The 23174-nt window shown below is 34.9% G+C and overlaps 1 protein-coding gene across 5 annotated transcripts in view; it reads right to left on the reverse strand.

The window, feature by feature from the left end:
• Positions 1-23174, reverse strand: part of AGO3 (argonaute RISC catalytic component 3) — a 137542-nt gene that overhangs the window by 64282 nt on the left and 50086 nt on the right. For 2 of the 5 annotated variants that reach the window (XM_082415770.1, XM_082415771.1), the window contains exons 4-5: positions 21422-21630; positions 20481-20617 (exon numbers count right to left, since the gene is read on the reverse strand). In XM_082415770.1, coding sequence (XP_082271896.1) covers positions 20481-20617; positions 21422-21630 — 346 coding nt within the window. The other 3 variants (XM_082415773.1, XM_082415772.1, XM_082415774.1) reach the window with 3 other exon arrangements.

A 23174-nucleotide genomic window follows, 5' to 3' on the forward strand; every position in this document is an offset into this window, starting at 1 on the left:
GAAATTCAGAGAAATCATAATTTGTTCATTGCAAAATTAGAAAAACATCTAGTACTTATAGCATTAGGGTGAAGATTCAATATAAGGTACCTACTTGTGCCCAGAACATGGCAGGAGCTCATCAGAGCTCTTTTTCTCATCTTTGAAGAATTGTCTACTCATGTCTTTTGCGCTCTGATTTACTGAGGTTTTAATTCTAGGCAAAATCATTTTGTCAATGTAAACTAACTCCCTGAAGAGGCTGATGGGAGAATGTTCCATGAAAAAGCGATTAGGATTCTTGAATTTGCATTTTACTGTGTCAAAATTGAAAATTTTTGTTAGGACGCAGCTAAAATAACAGATGTGAAAAAAGAAAATAATAAATATTTGCCATATTTAAGATAACTAGGACTACATGTACCAAAATGAGCCCAGGTCCAACTGATGAGTATAAAATAAAGCAGTAAATAATGTTGGATCCTGGTAAAAACATAACTACAATTATACTTTAACCTCCTGAGAGGTTATGTGCCTCAATTTTATATGTATACTTTCATTGCTCTGAAGATGTAAGAACAGAAACTTATTATACAATGCCTTTTTATGGTAATAGTGAGCAATTAAGAGGCCACATTAAACATCTTGGCATGTCTATTATTACCTAGCAAAATAATATTAACAGAGTACTCAGGAGATATTGATAGATGAAAGGATTGCTTTTTTCTTTTTCTATTTTCAATATAAAATATCACATATTTACTAGAGTGTCACTAAACAAATTATAAAGTGAATATCCACATAACCAACATTCATATCAAGAACTAAATATTGCCAGTATCCTAGAAACCTCTTCCCTATCCCCTTCCCAACCTTAACTTCCCCTCTCTCTGCTACAGGTAACCAAAATCCTGGCTTTTATGGTAATCACTTCTTTTTCTTTATAGAATTACAACATAAGTACAGATCACTAAGGACCACAATTTAGTTTTCCTAGTTCTTGAATGTTATGTAACTGGAAACATAAAGCATGTAATCTTTTTGAGTCTTTTCCTAAACATTGTTTCTACCTCATCTGTATTAATTAAATGTAACTAGTTTCTTCATTTTCATTGCTCTAACACTCTGTTGAAGAAATATACAATTTATCCACTCTGATGTTGATGGACGGGGAATTCCCTTGCAGTCCAGTGGTTAGGACTGGGCGCTTTCACTGCCAGGGGCCCAGGTTCAATCCCTAGTCAGGCAACTAAGGATCCCAGGCCTAAGCTGCCCCGTGGCAAAAAACAAAACCAAACAAAAAACCTGATTATTAATGTTGGTGGACAGTTTATGCTGGCACTTTCCTTTGGTTATCAGAATAAGGTTATGAATATTCTTATAGATAGCCTTTTTTTCTTCTTTTTTTTGGCTGCACCACACAGCATGCGGGATCCTAGTTCCCTAACCAGAGATCTAACCTGTGCCCCCTGCAGTGGAAGAGTGGATTCTTAACCTCTAGACCACCAGGGAAGTCCCTAGGTGGCCTTCTTGATATACGTACACACATATATTTCTCTAGTAGAAAAGGCAATATCTGAGTAGACCTGCTGAGTAATTAAAGATGTCTATCTCTCCTAGATAATGTCAAACTCTTCCAAAGTGGTTTTAACAAATAACTCTCCCACAAGCAGCATTTAAGAGTCACTGTCGTGCCAAATTTTCACCATTAGTATTGTTAGACTTGAATTTTAGCCCTTCTGGTGGATGTGTAATGATATCTCATTTCAAAAAAAAAAAACAATTTGAGGTATAACTTACATACAATAAAATGCATTTCAATTGTAAAGGTCAATGATTTTGACAAACGTATATACATCTATGCTATTACCACCCCAATTAAGACAGAACCTGTCATCACCCCAGAAAGTACTTTCCTGCCCCTATGCAATCAGCTTCTGTCACATCTGCCACAGGCAAGCACTGATCTGATTCGTTTCATAATAGAATAAATGGTTCCAGAATTTCATATAAATGGAATTATACTGTATACGCCACTTTGTCTAGCTTTTTTGTACATCTTAACTTGAGATTTATCCATACCATTGCATAAGTTAGTAGTTAGTTCTTTTTAACTGCTGGGTAGTATTTCATTGTATAAATAAATCACAACTTGTTTCTCAGTTCACTTGTTGCTGGGCATTTGGGTTGTTTCCAGTTCCTAATTATTATGAACATGTAAACACATATGCACAAATCTTTGTATGGACCTATTTTTTCATTTCTCTTGGGGAAAGACCTAAGAATAGAACTGGTAGGACACATGGCAAGAAAATGTTTAAATTTAAAAGAATCTGCCAAGGGCTTCCCTGGTGGCACAGTGGTTAAGAATCCACCTGCCAATGCAGGGGACACAGGTTCGATCCCTGGTCCGGGAAGATCCCACATGCTGCGGAACAACTAAGCCTGTGTGCCACAACTACTGAGCCTGTGCTCTAGAGCCCACGAGCCGCAGCTACTGAGCCCACATGCCACAACTACTGAAGCCCGCGCACCTAGAGCCCGTGCTCTGCAACAAGAGAAGCCACTGCAACGAAGAGTAGCCCCTGCTTGCCGCAAATGGAGAAAGTCCGTGCACAGTAACGAAGACCCAATGCAGCCAAAGATAAATAAATATTTAAAAAAAAAAAAAAAAGAATCTGCCAAAATATTTTTCAAAGTGGTTGTACAATTTTATACTCCTACCACTTCTGATTGCTCCACACCCTTGCCAACACTTAGTATTGCCAGTCTTTTTGATTTAGCAAATCTAGCAGGTGTGAAGTGATATCTCACTGTGGTTCTTACCTACATTTTCCATATGACCAATGATGTTTAGCATCTTCTCAAGTGCTTACTGGCCATTCCCATAATCTTTTGTGAAATGTCTGATTTTGACCACTTTTTAAAATTGTCTGAGTTATGCAAGTTTTTCATATATTCTGGACACAAATCTTTTGTTTAGGATATGTTATGCAAATATTTTCTCCCAGCAGTAGCTTGCCTTTTCATCTTCTTAACAGTGTTCTTAAGAGAAGGTGTTCATTTAGATGAGGTTTCCAACATATTAAGAAATCTTTGCCTACTCCAAGGACATGAATATTTTTCCTCTTACAAATTTCTCAGTTTTAATGTTTTATTTTTTTTCGTACAAATACTCAGCTGTTCTAGCATCGTTTATTGAGAAGGCTATTCTTTTCCCATTGAATGTTGGCCCCTTTGTCAAATATCAATCAACCACGTAAGTGGGTCTATTTCTGTAGCTATTCTAATCACTTCTTAGCCTTTTGGCTAAGATCAAGTGTAGTATCTATAACTATCCTGTAACTTGATTTGTATGTCCATCTTTAACCCCAATATCACAGCTTTGATTACTGTAGCTTTATAGCATGTCTTCAAATCAGGGATTATGAATCCTCCAACTCTGTTCCTCTTCAAAATGGTTTTAGCTATTCTAGGTTCTCTGCATTTCCATATAAATCTTAGAATCAGCTTGTCAATTTATATTATTAAAAAAAAAAGGCTGGTGAGATTCTGGGATTGTGTTGAGTCTACAGATCAATTTGGGGATAATGGACATCCTAAGAATTTGAGGCTTCTGGGCCAAGAACATGGTATCTCTGTTTATTTATATCTTCCTATCTTTCTCAGGAATGCTTTGTAGCTTTCAGTGTAGAGGGCTTGTACATCTCTTTTAAAATCTATTCCTAAATATTACATTTTTTGATATTATGAATGGTACATGTGTTTTTCATTTTTCTAATTGTTGAATGCTGGGTATTATTTATTATACTGCTAGTATTTTCTTTTTGTATATGCAACTAGTGTTTTGTGATCTTGGTAAATTCATCTGTTAATTCTAGTAGGATTTTTTTTTTTTGGTAGATTTCTTAGTATTTTTTACATAAACAATTATGTCTTCTGCAAACTGAGATAGTTGTATTACTTCCTTTACAATATTATGCCTTTATTTTTCTTGGATCACCAGCACAATGTTAGACAGAAGTAGTGAGAGCAAGTATTCTTGCCTTCTTCTTAATCTTATGGCAAAATCATTCACCCTTTTTATCATTTAGTATGATGATGCCTGTATGTTTTTCTAGATGCTTTGATCAGGGTGAAGAAGTTTCCTTTTACTGCTAGTCTGTAAATTTTTATCATGAAAACGTTAAAATGTGTCAAATGATTCTTTTGTCTGTTGAGAGGATTACATTGTTTTTGTCAGGTGTCAGATTCCGGGGTATACTAGCCTCATAAAATTGAGTTGTAAAGCCTTTCTTCTTCTTCTGTTTTCTGAAAGAATTTGTGAAAGATTGGTATTATTTTTCCTTAAATGTTAGATAAAATTCAGCAGCAAAATCATTTGGGACTGGAGTTTTCTTTGTTAGAAAGAACTATGGATTTAATTTCCTTAATAGATACAAGGCTATTCCAATTTTCTTTGAGCCAATTTTTGTAAAGTTGTGTTTCATTTATCAAATTAATTGGTATAAATTTGTTCCTGGGCTTCCCTGGTGGCACAGTGGTTGAGAGTCTGCCTGCCAATGCAGGGGACACATGTTCGAGCCCTGGTCTGGGAAGATCCCACATGCCGCGGAGTAACAAGGCCCGTGAGCCACAACTACTGAGCCTGCGCGTCTGGAGCCTGTGCTCCGCAACTACAGAGGCCGCGATAGTGAGAGGCCCGTGCACCGCGATGAAGAGTGGCCCCCACTCGCCGCAACTGGAGAAAGCCCTCGCACAGAAACGAAGACCCAACACAGCCAAAAATAAATAAAATAAAATAAATTAATTAAAAAAAAAATTTGTTCCTAACATTCCCTTATTAATCTTTGTTCTGAATGATCTTTAGTGATAACCCCTTCTTTCATTCCTGACACTAGTAATCTGTTTTATTTTTCTATTTTTCTTGATTAGTCTTGTTAGGAGTTTAAAATTTTTATTAGCTTTTTAAAAGGAATTAACTTTTGGTTTCATTCACTTTCTATACTGTTTGTTTTCTATTAATTTTTGCTCTGATCTTTATTATTTCTTACCTTCTACTTACTTTGGGTTTAATTTGTTCTTCTTCTAGCTTAAGACAGAAACTGTGTGTGCTAGCCTGCCTCCAAGACGGTCCCTAATAATAAGTCTTGCCTCATGGCATTTGCACGTTTGTGTCTCTCCTACACTGAATATAACTGGTTTATATAACTAATAAGACATTACAAAACTGGCAGAATATAGCTTTCAATGCTAGGCCTTAATGTCATTACAGCTTTTGCCTTGCTCTATCATGGATTACTTGCTCCAGAGGAAGCCAGCCACAATATCATGACGACACTTAACCAGCCCTGTTGAGAGGTCCAGATGGCAAGAAACTAGGCCTCTAGCACAAACTTGTTACTGAGTTTTACAGATGTAAAACAAGACTTAACCGTCCATTTAAACATTCATCAAGTACCTACTATATCAGGGACTCCTTTGTGGGTTGCAATTTAAAGATGACTCAGACAAAGCCTCTGCCTTTTAACAATAGATCCTGGGTTAGGATGGCAGAGGAACCACAAGCAGCTCATTTCATTTCTTCCTCAAACTCCACTATAACTATGGTAAGGAAAAGAAAGAAAGGAAAGAAAAGAAAGAAAGAAAGAAAGAAAGGAAGGAAGGAAGGAAGGAAGGAAGGAAGGAAGGAAGAAAGAAAGAAAGAAAGAAAGAAGACATAAACCTAGAAGGAAGGGAGAACAGAAAACAAAAAATGCACCAACATTTTAGAAGATGAAAAGCGAGTAGACAAGTTGTAACTGACATAGCAGATAGAATCCTCAGAAGGCGTGAGAAATGGCAGTACTAGGTACCTCTGAAACTGGTGATAAAAGGATGGGGGTAGTGCAGAAAAATGAAGAGGAAAGCTGTTTGAGAAGCAGGTAGAATCCTAGGTCCCTTGTTCAGCTCCATTCACATTGCGGAACAACTGCCTCGTCTTTATCCTGGCATAAACTGTAGGTCTATTCTCTGGAAAAAGTAAAAGACTTTTGGAGGGAGGATGTCAGGCACAATTAAGGGCACAGGACTGTACCCAAAACAAGGAATTAAATGACTATAAATATTAAATGCTGAATGCAGGCATTCCCCAAGCCAGAATCCCCAACTTGGCTTCCAGATCGCAGGTAATGAAGACTATTACCCTTCAAGCAGGAGTTTGGAAGGCTCATCTTTGGGTAATCTGACCAGGCAAGAGGAAAGACCTAAGGATAAACTAACATTATAGGTTCCCCAACATCAGCCGGATCAAATCACCCTATGATAAAGCTCAAAGTAAACAGGCTCCACTGATGAATTCAAAGCATCTAGTCAGTGTTTTAGAGTCCCAATGCATCATGAATAAATAATCAAGGATACTATATACTTGAAGGAAGCTTCCAAAATGGAGGATAATGATCAAAACAAACAAACAAACAAAAATTTGGAGGAAGCATAAGCATGTGTAAGAAAAATAAAACTCCAAAATAAATTATCTACAGTGAGCTTAGAGAAGATACTACCATATATGAAACAAGAATAGTATGCTACTATAAAATAACATTCAGGAAATAAAAAAGAACGATTAGAAATTTTAAAAAGCGAAGGGGGTTAAGAAGACGAAAGTAAGTAAATTTTCCAGAAAGTAAAGTAATACAAGGGAAACAAAACCTCACTAAAGCTATTTAAAATGTGGAGCACCACTTTCAAATTTATGAAGGAAAATTATTTCCAACATAGAAACCTAGCTGAACTTTCATTCAGGTTTGTTGATACATTTTCCAATGTGTAAGGCATCAAAAATTTTTGCCTCTTGTGTACCCTTTTCTCATGAAACTTCTAAAAAAGGGGGAGGGGTAGGAAGGGATACAGATAGTGAAGTCTGATCCCAAGAGGACAGCTGTGCACCAAATATGAACATACTCAATCAGACTGAAGCAGTATGGATCAAGAAACAGATTTGATTAGACTGTCATTGAAATTCCGGCTGCCATTATACTCTTTTTCTAATGTGAGGATAGACTAGACAAGTCTGATACAGGTATCTTTACTTGGCTGAGCTTGACCAGTGCTGATAAAGTTCCTGCCCTGCTGCCTGACCCTTTCACCCTAAAGAAATATTCTGCTTTGATCTACTTCTGAGGACTAATTTGAATACTGTAAAAATCAAATTATTTCTTAACTTTAGGGATCTTATACCTGAACTTAAGACAAACATATGAAGCAAGCAACACTAATATTGTGATTAATAAATTACTTATTAGAAATCTGTTTTCCTTGCAAAGGAAGCATATTCAGTGAGAACTTTTGACTCTTAAGCAGCATAACTTATGATTACCAAATTCTACAACCATTTATATATTATGACTACTTTCTTCTAGCAGCAAAATAGTGAATGTTTTACAGAAAGCTACTTATTACTGAAAAGCACAAGGAAGTAAATAAAGTATATAAAAATAAAACACATTTCTCAACTCAGATGTCCTGGGTCTGAGATTTGTCTGCCAGGAATCTTGCCTCTTAAAGGATGCAGTAAAGAGCTGTGAATATTAAGGGCATAATCTCTGGAATCAGAAAAATTGACCTCTATGATTTAAATATAAACTATTGTGCCTCAAATATAGTTATATCTAAATATACCTTTAATAGGTTATATTACATATATCAATACATTAATAAAAATATAAAATACAAACTATGTGACATTTCGAGGGAGAAAGTCACTTTAGACAAAGTTTAGAGATTTTGTCTCTAAACTTCAGTTGGGGGTATCACTTAACTCGTACAACTGTGATGAAGTTCATAGGAGATACAGTTGTCTTTTGGTTCCTGCGGGAGATTGGTTCTAGGACTCCCTTTGGATATCAAAAGTCGGTGGATGCTCAAGTCCCTTATAAAAAAATGACATAATACAGTCGGCCCTCAGTATACATGGTACCCAGGTAACAAGGGTCGACTGTAATTAATGTAAAATGTTTAGCATTCTGCCTGTGGTAAACAAAAATATCTTCAGGGACATACAACTAATAAATACCAGATTCACTCTTTCTTGGCTGTGTTGCATGGCTTGTGAGATCTTAGTTCCCTGACCAGGGACTGAACCTGCGCCCTCAGCAGTCAAAGTGCGGAATCCTCATCACTGGACCACCAGGGAATTCCCCAGATTCACTCTGATGCTCTTAAAATGTATAATTACAAAAATTAAATGCAAGTTGCAAATGAGTTAGGCCTAAAGGCAGGCCAACCTAAAAAAATATTCTGCATTTCATTGACTCTAAAATGCTAATTATGGTAAGGTACATCAGTATTGTATGTATCCTAAAAGAGAAATTTGCCAATTCAACTGTGACAAACCATCTACTGCAAGACATCTCCTGATTTCAGAGATAATGAAATGTGAAGAAGTTTTTTGTGTGTCTAAGATTGGTAAAATTCATTAAAGTTACATAGTTGAGAGTTAGGATATTAAACACCATGAAAACAATCATTTTGAAGACAAGATTAAGTCACACAATTAGAATTAAATTGCTTGCTTTCTTAAAGTACTGTTCCATGCTTATCTCCACCACAAATTTCACCTAGCTCCCATCTGTCACTTCCTCAGAGGAAAGTTCCTTGAACACTGAGACTAGAATGGATCCCTTTGTTACACAGTCCCACTGCACTTAGTACTTCCTCCTAGTACTCATTATATTGCTCAATACTAATCTTCTCTGGTTGATTTCAAGTTCAATAAAGACTATTTTGTTCAGTGCAATATACCAAGTGGAAGGGGTGCAAAATCAAAACCACACAAACAAGAAAGGAAATATAAGCAAGTAAGGTGGTCAGTGTAATATTTTCCCTCATTATTTTTCACAGCAGCATTATATATTATTGACAATTTAAAAATAAACTCATTTAAGTGCCTTCTTAGCACAGTAGGTAGCGTGTCAGTCTCATAAGAATAAACCCATTTAAAATTTTAGGCTTTGGGACTTCCCTGGTGGCGCAGTGGTTAAGAATCCACCTGCCAATGCAGGGGACACGGGTTTGAGCCCTGGTCGAGGAAGATCCCACATGCCGAGGAGCAACTAAGCCCGTGCGCCACAACTACTGAGCCTGCGCTCTAGAGTCCGTGAGCTGCAACTACTGAAGCTCACGCGCCACAACTACTGAGGCCCACGCATCTAGAGGCCGTGATCCCAACAAGAGAAGCCACCACAAGGAGAAGTCCGTGCACTGCAATGAAGAGTAGCCCCGGCTCGCCCCAACTAGAGAAAGCCCGTGCGCAGCAACGAAGACCCAATGCAGCCAAAAATTAATAAATAAATAAAATAAAATAAAATTTTAGGTTTTATTTCATTAAGATAACACAGGTCTTTTTGTTTCTTTGCTTCACAGTGGCACCTGAAATTATCTACACACTTTGTTCACACTAATAAACATACTGTCACATGTTTCCTGAAACATGTAGCCTTATAGGTCTATCTCTTCTCCCTATCCCAACCTACCTATTTCATTCCTCTTCCTTCTTTCCTTCTTTCTTCCTAAAGGGAACCACTATACTGAAACTGGTGTGTATTTGTCCCATCTATGTTTTTTTGGTTTGTTTTTTTCTGGGTTTTTTTTTTAACATCTTTATTGGAGTATAATTGCTTTACAATGGTGTGTTAGTTTCTGCTTTATAACAAAATGAATCAGCTATAGGTATACATATACACCCATATCTCCTCCCTCTTGTGTCTCCCTCCCACCCTCTCTATACCACCCCTCTAGGTAGTCACAAAGCACCATCAACTATGTTTTAATAATTTTACTGCATTTGTATGTACCTAGTATATACTTAAAACAAAAAATTCACATAAGTAGTAACATAACCTTTTGCTATTTGATCATCCCCCCAACATTGTTTTCAATAATAATCCATGTAGATCTGGTTCATTCATTTAACTGTTACATAGTATACCACAAATAACAATTTATGTACTTATTCCAATGTTTACTTATTCTGTTATTGACAGGAATCAGGCTGTTTCCAATTTTCTGCTATCACAAATAATGTCTCAGTTTTTGCAAGATACCTCTATGGTATATTAAGGGTTTTAAGACATGTTCAATTTCATCTTTACTGGATATTGAAAACTGCCTCCAAAGTAGTTGTATCAAATCATACGCCTATAAACAGTGCATGATAGTTCCTTATACTTTATCCTCACCAACATTTGATATAAGACTTAAATTTTTATAAATCTGATAGGTGTGAAACAGTACTGATTTCACTTGCATTTTCCTGATTACTAATGAATTTGAGAATCTGATTTTCTATTGGCCATTTGTGTTTCCTCTTTTGTGAATTACTTTTTTTTTTCTTTTGTACTGATTGCCTTATATCCCATAAAGCTCTTGGTTATATATGCTGTAAATATTCTTCTAGCATTTTAAATTTGTTTATGGTATATTCATAACAAATAAGTTTTAAATTTTGACAGAGCCAAGCTTATCAGTATTTTCTATTATGATTTATACATTTTACATTTTGTTCAATGTTAGAGATATTCTCTTACTTTTTCTCTGAATGAATCTTATCTTATTTTTTATTTTTTATTTTGGGCATACTCCACGGCATATGGGATCTTAGTTCCCCGACCCGGGATGGAACCTGCACACCCTGCATTGGAAGCGTGGAGTCTTAACCACTGGACTGCCAGGGAAGTCCCTGAAAGAATTTTAAAGTTTTGCTTTTCAAATTTTAGATTACAGTCCACCTAGAAATAAATTTGGGATATGATGTGAAATGGGTCTAATTATTTTTTTCATATAGTTAACAACTGCATAAACACCATTTATTAAACATTTTACTCTTTCTTCAGTGATTTGAAATGCCACCTTAATATCAACAAAGTTTCCATACACACACACACACAGAGTTTATTTCTAGGCTTTATATTCTGCTTCATTAATCTGTCTGTCCCTGCAGTTTAAAAAGTGTGCTAAAATTGTTACAGTTTTAACATAAGGAGGGCAATTCCTCCCTCTTTATTCTTCTTTAAAATTATAGGTTTTTCATCATCACTTATTTTTTCCATATAAATCTTAATATTGACTTATCAAGTTTCACTATATACCCGATTGAGATTTTACTTAAAACTGCATTTACAGATTAATTTTGGGAGAGTTGACATCTTATCAAACAGAGTCTTCTCAATAGCCTAATATATTTCTTTCATTCAGATCTTCACTTATATCTTTCAATAAAGTTTTATATTTTAGAGACCTCTCAGAAATCTTTTATTCCTGTGTATCCCCTTTTCAACCCAAACTCTCAATGTCATCACATTTTCTAAAGCTCAGTTAAGACATCATTTACTTCTACAAATATTTTTCTAACTTTCCAGGCTCAATTAGATACTCCTCCTCCATGTTCTTGGTTTTATTTATTCATTCCTCGCTTAATATGACCGAGAGTTGCGCCAGGCATGGAGGTATACTGGTGAATAAGATGGACAGTCCCTAGCTTCATGGAGCTTTCATTCTAACAGGAGACAAAGAATAATAAACACTTATAATTCAAGGTGACACATGGTATTACAGGGGAAGTATACTGTACTATGGGAATACATAAGAGAAATACCTAACTCAGACTTGGGGGAATGGCTGGATGGGGGGCAAGAAGGGTGTCAAATACTGCTTCTCAAGGAAGTAACATGTAGACTGAAACCTGTAAGAAGAACAGAAGTTAGCAAACACAATAGTGACTAAATATCATAGTACTGACATCCTTGTCTTACTCTTGATTTTACTGGAAAAGCTCTGTTGCTTAACTGTAAAATCTACTCTCTGAATATGTTTCCTCCCTTGGCTTCACTGACACCATTTCTTGGCTCTCATACTGCCTGTGATAATCATTAATTGCTCACTGGTTCCTCTTCCTTCCTTAAATGCTAGTATTCTCCATGGCTCTATCCTTTTCATTCCTGTTTCCAATCTAAATACTATTTCTAAAGTTTTTCCATTTTCAGAGTTTCAAATATGGATTTATATACTAAGGAGTCCCAAAACTTTTACTTTTAGCTCACACCACTACAGATTTTCACATCTGCATTTCCAACTACATACTAGATGACTCTGTCCGTATGTTCCATAGAATCCTCAAGCTTTAGACATATTTACATTTGATATATTTATACATGGTATATACTGCCAGCTAACCAGCAACAGCAGACCTACCTCCCATATTCAGTATTATCATTCATACCTGGTATGAATGAGTCACTATTCTGAATGTATGTTGGTGAGTATGCCCTTCTTGAAAACTAGTTTATAAAAGCTAGCACAGTTAGCTAGCACAGTCACTGAAGGTTTGGGAATATGAAGGTTGTTTCAAAGACTGAATAATCATAGAATTCTGTAGGCCAGGTATGGGGTTTTGTTTTTTTATTTTTAATATGTCAATTTGGCTAGGCTACTACTTGCCAGTTATTCAATCAAACACTAATCTAGGTATTGCTGTGAAGGTATTTTATAGATGTAATTAAAGGGATATTATCCTGGACAATCTGAGTTGGCCTCATTTAGTCAGCTGAAAGGCCTTAAAAACGGGGCTGAGGTATCCCCAAGAGAGAGAAGAAATTCCACCTATGGACAGCAGTTACAGCCCATACCCATGTGTTCTAGCCTGCCCTTCCTGATAGCCTACCCTAAGGATTTCGGACTTGACTAGCTAGCCCCTACAACTGTGTAAGCCCAATCACTCTCTCTCTCTATGTGTCTCCTACTGTTTCTGCTTCTCTGGTTGAACCTAATACACTAAGATTGTAGCTTTACTTCCAAAAACCAATTCCTTCAAAAACCTAGTAAACCTCCTGGTCTATTCATTTCCAATCAGTTCCATGTACCAGTAACTATACCCAAAGTTTTTTCTGGACATGGTTTTTAAACCTATTTTTTCAACTTAATCTTTGGAATATGTTCCTTCCTCTCCATCCCACATTAGACCATCACCATCTCTTACCTGAACTAGTGATTGAAAAAGCCTCCTAACTGGCTTCTCAGATTAGTTTTTTTCTCCTCTATCTATTCTCCACACTGCTGCCAGAGGTCTCTTTCTGGAAAACAAATATGATCATGTCACTATCCTTCTTAAAAACTTTTGAAGTCTTCCTACCTACAGAATAGAGGTAAATTTGTTTTCTATTTCATTATTTTCTGTTTTTAACTCTTATTTCCTTCTATTTTTCTTTGCATTTAATTATGTTATTTTTCTAACTTATTAAGATGAATGTACAGGTAACTGATGCTTTTCTTCTTTTCTAATAGGCATTTAAGGTTCTAAATTCTCTCTAAGCATTGCTTTAGCTAATCATACCAATTCTGATATGTACTATTTTCAATACTCTTCAGTTCAAAATATTTAAAATTTGTGATTTCTTTGACCAATGGGCTATTTAGAAATTATGTTTTAGTAATATCCAAAGCTGAACTTTAAGTTCCAGTAGGAAAATAGCAGCAATTTATTTCCAAAATTTCCCACTTTCCTCCTAGAACTCAATACAGAGCAACAAAGATAATGTAAAAAAGAGAGGAAAGAAAAGGAAAAAAACCCCTACATCTTCAATGAACCTAGGAGACAATAAAAACCTGAAAATGCCAAATTGTAAGTAAATATGGCCCAAAGTACTTGGGACTAGTAGAACCTATGCAAGGGAGAAAGACATGAAAGATGAAAGAAAGCCTAGTGGGGCAAGAGTAAATTTTCACTCCAGAGAGACAGGGTCCTATCCTAAGTGGGAACTGCCATGTTTAGTTCTGAGATTGAATGGGGGAATCTCAGAAGGAAGTAGAGAAAGGAGGTGTAGAAAGTGTCATGAGAGTGAGCAGAGGGTGAACTAGAAGTGACAGATCTCAGATAGGATTACCCTTTTAAAACCAAGGCATGCATTTTTCCTCTGTAACGTCAAGCTTGGAGAAAAGTTAAAAGAATAGTACAATGAACTACCATGTACCCTTCACAAATTCTCTAATTGCTAATGTTTGAGCAGGCACTTTAAAAGGCAGGAGCTGAATTCCCCTGGTAGCAGAAACTCCTTAAACATATATTACTCAGGGGCAAAAGAGATGTGCTTTATTTTGAAGAAAGAACCCATCAGAACAACAGAGGACAGAGGCCTTGAGCAGAGAAACCTGGAAAACCACCTTGCTCCTGATGTCCTGTCCCACCTCCCTCTCCCACTCCAGTCTCTTCTAATAGGTGGTTTGGGAAAACTCAACTCATTCAAATACGAATAACAAAAGTGATAAGTATCCATACAAAAATACCATTTAAAAAATGTAAAAAAGCAGCACAACATCTCTGACAAAGAAAACTCAAGAGAAAATACCACCACGAAGTAGATAAAAAATTATAACACTACTTTTTAACATGAATTCAAAACTTCTTAATGCAGCTATGAAGAAAGATCTCAGAGCAGAAATTTAAGAACTCAGGGAAAAGACAAACAGTTAAGAGAAGATGAGATAAGCACTGAGAACTCATGAAAGAAATGGAAGAAAAAGACTTTTTCAAATTTAAAAATGAAGACTAAACTACAATGAGCAAATGGTAAAAATTATATCACAAAAGGCACAGTAAGGAGCAAGTAGGATGGAATTTTTTTTTAAAGAAAATAAAATGACAGATAAAAAAAAAGATAAAAGAGTTGAACCTACATTTTCAAAGGGAATCCCATGTTTTATATAAAACTGACCCAAAATGCTCAACACTGAGAAAAAAATCTAGTGAAATAACTGTAAAAAATATTTTCAGCAACCAGACAAAAAAGCAGGTCCTTTCTAGGGAAAAGAAAATCAGCTGACATCATATTTCTCTACTGAACATTCATTGTCAGAAGACAGTGGGAAAATACCTTTAAGAAACTCAACAAAGTGTGATTCAGATAAACCATAATGAAAAAGAATATTAAAAAAAAAAAGCATGTCTCTACATGTAGAACTGAGTCACTTTGCTGTGCAGCAGAGATTGGCACAACATGGAAATCAGCTATACTTCAATAAGAAAAAACTGAATGAAAAAAAGTGTGATTCAATCATTTTATGTCTAGCCAAGCAGTCCTTCAAGAATAAGGCTATAGACAAATGGTTTTCAATATGCAAAAACTCAGCTCTTACTCATATGAGCCCTTTCTGAAGTAACAACTCGAGGACAAACTGCAACCAAGAGATGACAGGAAAAATGTTAGCAAAATGACTTGCAATTAGCACCAATACATATAATTGTAGATTTAAGATGAAAATGAATGGACATACAGGTGACAGAATGGAATGTAACTGTTAACATGCTCAGAAAACACTGGAACAGTAATATATACGAATAAATGAATAACAGAAAAACCATAAAAAGTAGCATAAACTCACTGATCGCACTTTACAGTAATAGATAGGAGTCAAAGTTGAAAGTCAAGTAGTATAAATTTAAGCAAAATCATAACAACAATAAAATAATGCTATGTTGGCTAAAACTAGTTAAAAAAGGAGAGGGAGGAAAGAAGGGAAGGAAAAGAATAAAGCTAATATAAATGTTACTCATTAAGGAAAGCAAAAGATACTGCTTTTAAAGAGAGAGAAAGATGAGTATTATATGAAGGTATGAAGGTAACCACTGATGAGAAAAAAAAAACCTTCCTAATAACAGAACTAGCATTTAAAAAGCACAGAACACATACCACATGGATTATAATCCTTTTGTTAGACAATGTAGACTTTTGGCCCAAAAGTACAAAAGAAGTCACTTTATCATTGTAAAGGGTATAAATCACAATGAAGAATACAGATAGGTATACATATGCTCCCAATACTATAGCAGCAACATTGCAAAAGTGGAAATATAAGAAGAAATAGAAACACAATAGGAAATTTAAATTTATTTCTCCCATTCTGAGACAAGTAAACAAAAATAAATAAGGAAATAGATGATCTAAACAACATAATCAAAATTGAAGTGCTGATGGATATTCATTTAACTCTATCCTATAAAATGATTATATCTTATTTTCAAATAGCTATTGAACTTTCATTCACAAAATCTGACCATATATTAGGTTACTAAAACAAAACAAAACAAAACCCTCAACAAATTCTAAAAATAGAAATACAAACCACATTCTCTGATTAACAACACAATGAAACTAGAAATTTATAACACAATCAGAAAATAAAAAGATCTTCAATCTGAAAATTTAAAAAGTCTCTCAAACAACATTTGGATAATATGGGAAATACAAATGAAATCTGTGGTGTTTTGAGAAAATAATATAATAAAAAACTAGATATTAGAAGCTTTGGAACATAGCTAAAACAGTGATAAGAAGAAAAATAACTGTTTTTTTGGGTTTTTGTTTGTTTTTATTTTTGGCCACGCCACACGGCCTGCAGGATCTTAGTTTCCCGACCAGAGATCGAACCCAGGCCCTCAGCAGTGAAAGTGCAGAGTCCCAACCATTGGACCACCAGGGAATTCCCGAAATAATTTTTTAAAATACTTTTTTTAATAAGAAAAAAATGAATTAAATGAGTTACTAATATAGTTCAAAAAGTTAGGAAAAACAACTAAATTAACTGAAGAAAAGTGGAAGAAAAAATTTATAAAGCTAAAAAGAGAAATTAAGGAGTCAGAAAACAGAAAAGCCAGAGAACTAAGAAAAAAATTCAAAAGCTCTTTGGTGGGGGGAGGCGGTGGGGTGAGGTGGGGAGAACCCGTTGATTAAACTCTACCTCAGGGCTTCCCTGGTGGCGCAGTGGTTGGGAGTCCGCCTGCCAATGCAGGGGACACGGGTTCGTGCGCCGGTCCGGGAAGATCCCACATGCCGCGGAGCAACTAGGCCCGTGAGCCACAACTGCTGAGCCTGCGCGTCTGGAGCCTGTGCTCCGCAACGGGAGAGGCCGATACAGTGAGAGGCCCGTGCACCGCGACGAAGAGTGGCCCCCGCTCGCTGCAACTGGAGAAAGCCCTTGCACAGAAACGAAGACCCAGCGCAGCCAAAAATAAATAAATAAAAAAAAGTCTAAACTACTACCTCGCCTAATTAAGAGTAAAAAGGACAAAGCACAAATATAAAAAAGAAACTATGGGGATAAACCACAGAAGTAGACAAAACTAAAAAAAAAAAAGGAACTACTTAGTAAAGATACATTAGATATAGATAAAATATATATTTCTAGTAAGATATAACCTACCAAAACTGAATCCAGAGAGTCTAAACAGACTGATTTTTCACAAAATAAATGAAAGATTTAAAAGAGCTACCCACCAAACAAAACAAAACACACCAGGCCACAAGATTCTACAGGGGAATTCTACCAAATCTTAAAAGAGCTGATAATTTCAATACTCTTTAAAAACTGTTATACATTTTAGAAAATGGGAAACTTCTAAATTCTTTATGAAATAAAATATTAATACCAAAACTTGAAAAAGACTGCATTAAAAAAAGAAAAGATTGCAGATCAGATCAATCTTACTTTTTTGCAATTTGATTAAAAAGGTAAAGCATTAACAAACAGTTTCCAACATCACATTAAAATAATCCAAAAACACAAGTTTAGTTCAGTGTTTGTTAAAAAAGAAGGGAAATATCATATCATCAGCTCCATAGCCACTAAAAGACATCTGACAAAATTCAACATCCATTCTTGATTAGAAGTACTCAATAAAATAGGAACCAACAGATGCTCCTAAACATATACATACATATATGTATTTAATGCAGAAACACTGGAAGCATTCCTTCTAAAGTAAGGAATAAAAAGAGGATGCCCACTACTCTCTAATGGTTAACACTGTCCTATCTAATTCGTCAATAAAATCTGATAAAAAATATTAGAGGTATAAAAATCCAAAGGAAGACGTAAACCTATCACCATCATAGATGAAATGATTATAACCTAGAAACTGCAAGGAAATCACTTGAAAAGTTAATGGAATTCAATAAGGCAGAGAGAAAAAGGTTACTATACAGAAATTAAACGCCTTCATGTACATAAACAATAACCAGTTAGAATCTATAAACCCATTTAATAGGGAAAAAAGAGAGAGAGGACATATCCAGGAATGATAATAAGAAATGTGCAAATTTTATGTGAGGAAAACTTAAAACATTCCTGAAGTAAACAAAAGTAATCCTGAACAAATGGAAAGGCATAGTGTTTTCTTGGATAGAAAGACTCACTATCTTAAGACTCAGTAACTTAATTTAAAAATATAATGAGGTCACAGTAAAAGTAACAGCCCATCCTCCCATAACCACTAGCTCTGACAAGGTATTTCTAAAGCTTATATAGTGAGATAAGTAAGAATGGCCTAGAAATCCTGAAGAGAAAAATGAGACTAGCCCTAGAAGATATTAAAAGTTATAAAAGAAAGGACTGACTGAAACACACAGCCCCACCAAAAGACAAATTTCTACATGACAAAAAGGAAAAACAAGACCACACCAAAGATCAAAAGATAAATAAAAACCTAGGGATAATATTTGCAATTCATATTGCAAAGGGCTAATCTCCTTGATTTCAGAAAGCTCTCTCAGTAAATAAGACCAAAAATCCAACAGGAAAAAAGGAGCAAAGGACATAAAGAATTAATAAAAAAGAAATAAGGTGGCCCTTACATATGTGAAAAGATGGTCAAATGCAAATTAACAGTACATAAGGAAACTATTTCTTGTAAATTTGATTGACAAAAACCTAGAGTTTGACACCTCTAGTGGCAAAGGTAAAGGGAAACAGGTAGTCTCATTTACTGATGCACAATATTTACAATCTCAGTGGAGGGCAATCTGGCAGTAACAATCAAAATTACAAATATATCTGCTTTTGACCCATCAATCTCACCTCCTGAAATCTATCTTAAAAATACAAATATATGAATGATGTTCTGAAATGGAAAATAATTAAAAACAGCCCTAGTATACACCTAAAGATGACTTTAAAAATACATCATCTTGACGTATCCCCACAATGGTAGATGCAGCTGAAAATAATGACAAAACTATGTACTGATCTGCAAAGACCCAGGGATCCTTGGAGGAATGGCTGATTCCAGGTATAGAGGAGGAAATACAGGATGAATCTGGAAAATTCTGCTGTGTCAGAAAGCAAGAAAGCTATCAAAGACAATGAATTATCAACAGAACAATGTGATTTTCCACATAAGAATTCCATCTAATGTAAAAGGAATAACAGAATTAGAAAAAATACCAGTTGGTAATCCCTAGTGAAATAAATGACTCAGGTAACAATGATCAATGAATGGAATATCAGTGATTGAAAGATTGATTGGGAAATTTACTATGGAGAGATCAGGCCTACTGATCTCTGAACATACTGATCAATCTTAGTACCACTAAAGTTGGGACCACCATATACTATATGCCTCCTAATATGATATAATATGGAGCATTTATGAATCAGAATTCAATCAAGCTTACAGGGCCAACTTTCATTTTCAGGAAATATAGGGGATAGAGGAAGAAGACAATGACACCACAAGAAAACAAAAGACAAATCCAGATTTTTGGATATTCTACAGGAAAAGTGAAAGTTTCTACAACAAGTCAATGACATAAAAAAGGAAAAAACAAAACAAAACTAGAGGGAAGGAAATGGGACTACTACATTTTTAAAAGGCATAATAGCCAAATGTGATGTGTGGATCTTGTTTAGATCCTGATTAGAACCAACCAACTATAGAAAGATATATTTGAGACTATCAGGGAAATCTGATTATGGACAGGGAATTAGAAACTACAAATAAATGATTAAATTTTTTACATATGATAGTGGCATTGTGACTGTGTAAGAAAACATCCATATTTTTAGAGGTGCACACTGTAGCAGGGAAAAAATAACATGCTGTATGGGATTTGATTTAAAATTACTACAGTAGAGGAAGAAATGTACATAGTTTAAGCAAAGGCAGAAAAATCCTGACAATCTGGATATTGGCTACATAGGCAGCAGTTTATCATACTAGTCTCTCTACTTTTATATATACTTGAAAATATTCTTAAAAAAAAAAAAAACACCTAAAAATGAGAATGCAATTAGCACCACATTAAACATCAGTAGTAGGCACAATCTAAAGGTCACCAAGACCAACAGACTTCTCGTCCTTTAAAATATGTATTTCATAATGAAATACTGACATATAATAGTTAAGGATAAAAATGAGTTATAATTGCTCAGATGATCATGCCAAGGCTTTTATATTTGCTTTCATTTGCTTACTTTATGTTTAGTAGCATTCCAGGACAAGTTCTATATAAAGGATTTCTAAATGAAATGTAATAAAAAATAAAGGTTTTTCCAGTTTGTCTTAATATATGTCCAAATATTAATTCAAGATACCAGTACATATAATTACATATAAAATGTACATATATACAGACACACACACACAGGTCATATAGAAATCAACTACCCAACACAGAATATGGTTTTAATTCCCTTACCATCAATATTAAGCATCATTTTCCACATGGCAGGCCGAACAGACTGATGGAATCCAAACCAAACTTCCCTGCCCCCTCCCAGAGGGTGGTCATATCCTTCTGGAGCTGAGAAAAAGGAACGCCCCACAGGCGTATATCTACAAAAATTAAAATGGCATGTTCAATCTTTTCCTTCCTATTGAGTATTTAAATCTGCATAACAGGTGAGTCTAGAGGATATAATCTTAACTTATCATAATAATGCCTCTCATTATGAATATATGAAATTAAACATTTTCCAAATTTGTGAAAGCAAAAAGCAAACACTCAAAATGAAAAAACACCATCCCTCACTGAAATTCTCTACACTTAAAACTACTGTTTGAATAAGATTAAATTTTATTTAAAAGTTTTAAAAAATAGTTCTAACCTTAGAAAATGCTAAAGAATAAATAATTATTGATCAAAAAGCTACTTCTATAAATGTTGTTTGTAGGACATAATATTTTTCTTTAAAAAGACACACTGATCCTATACATATACACATAGATACACATATACACATGTGAGATGCTAGTGTGATTAAAAAAGTAACAATTTCAACACAATTTGATACTGTTATACAAACAATGAAATTACCTTTAAAATACAGTGATTTAACTAAAATACTAAAACTGATAATGTATCAGTTAGTCAAGATTTATAGCTCCCAAGAAAAAGGGTTAGACATTTTTTTCTGAAAGAAATAGCTATGCTAATGATGTGCATTTACTTTCACAAGTCAGAGAATTTTATGTAACTTACTTCTCTCAATGAATTTGTATGCATGCTATTCTTCAACTGAGATAATCAAAATATACAACATCTGAATGTTAACCAAAGGAAGACTGCACAACCTACTTTTGGGAAGAAAGCTTTCACACTTAAAATCTAAAGAGGAAAAAAAAGCCAGAAGCACCCACTTCATGGAGGGCAGATGTCGTAGCACCACATCAACGGCATGGACAGGATTAGTGCTGATTGGCTTGTCTAATTCCAGTGGCTCTGGCAAGGTCCGTCCTGTCAGTACTTCATGTAGTAGGTGCCAACTCACCCGAGAGACAAATTTGATTGACACCTTGAAAGGTCGATCTTTTCCACCTTCCCCAGGTAAAGTAACATCTAAATCTACCTGTTGATGGGAAAAGAGTCAACTGGTAAAAGTTTTAAAAGATAAATACAATAATTTTTAACTGATACAAATATTTAAGAGAAAACAAGGCAAATATTAAAAAAAAAACCAATCTCAATGTCAAATCGATAGACTAAAATGTAAATAAGTTATTTATGCCAGCATTCTCTATCATTGCAAAATATGGAAATTACCTAAATGACCATTTAGGCAGATATAAAAAAAAAAGGTAACGGAACTGCTATGAAATAATTTCCAAGCTACACTGTTATGTGAAAAAAAGCAAGCACAAAAGATTACAAATAGTATGCCATATTTTATGTGAGAAAGGGGGAAATGGAAAAATATTCATCTATCTGCTTATTTTTGTAAAAAGAAACACAGAAAGCATGAATCAGAAACAACAAAAAAAAAGGGGTTACTTTCAAAGGATATGAAAGAACAGACTGGAAGAAATAAAGGAGAGATTAACAATTCTGAGTATACTTTTCAGCTTAGTTTTGACTTTTGGAAGCATGTTAAATTAAGTTCTATAACATTAAAAAAATAAAAATAAGATCAACAAGGATGGAGAGAAAAAACTAAAACTGAATAGATACAAAATCAAATGAAACCAAATGCATTTCAAACAAATAACATAGCCAGATTGAAAGAATATTAAAAAAAATAAAAAAAGAAAGAAAGAAAGAAAAGAAAACACTAATTTAGGTAACTCCTGAACATAATATATTGACTATACTCTTGGTTAGGGGTGTGGAGGAGGGGTGGGTGGGAAAGAACTGCATACAAAATAAAACCTTAAACTCTTACTACTAAGTTTGTTTTCTGTAGTGATATAGTGTAGTAATTCAGAAACTATTTTATATGTACTGTAGGACTGAACAAATAAGTAAAAGTGGTAATATTTTGGAGAGTCAGGGGTTTAAAGGAGAAGGAAGACACAAATATGCAATGTAGGGAGTAAAGGAAGAATCCTGTTGCGATAGACTAGAACTGGAAGAATCAGTTTGAATTCATGATTTCCAATAAACATATTGTATGATATTGCATACAATAAGTGGTACCTGCAGGATACATATGTTAAGTTTATTATATGAATGTAATATTTATTTATTATCTGCTTTGTTTATCTATTTACTTATTTTATGTACTTATATTTTCTATCTCTGTCCATTGAAAGGGCTTAGAAGCACATATACCCCAGCAGCAATGAGCACATCCAGTACCCAGATTTTGGTTTCTAAATTGTATTCCCTAACTAAAAGAAACCAGTGTACCTTCGAGATATGGCTGGTTGCAGGACTACAGCAGGGAAAACACAAGATGAACCTGGAACATCTTGTGCCCAAAAGTAAGGAAATACTCAAAAAAAAAAAAAAAAAAAGATGTGTCATGACAAAAGCACACAGGAACCAACTCAACTTAAAGGGGCTGCCACAGGCAAAATCTGGGACAATTTGGGCAAATAAATAAGGATACAGAACTAGAAGAGAAGAAAATGCGCTCCCTTACAGTAGAATAACAATGATTAATGTAGAAGGAAT

The sequence above is a fragment of the Balaenoptera physalus genome (assembly GCF_965194825.1).
Source record: "Balaenoptera physalus genome assembly, chromosome: 1".
In the NCBI taxonomy this organism is placed as follows: Eukaryota; Metazoa; Chordata; class Mammalia; order Artiodactyla; family Balaenopteridae; genus Balaenoptera; species Balaenoptera physalus.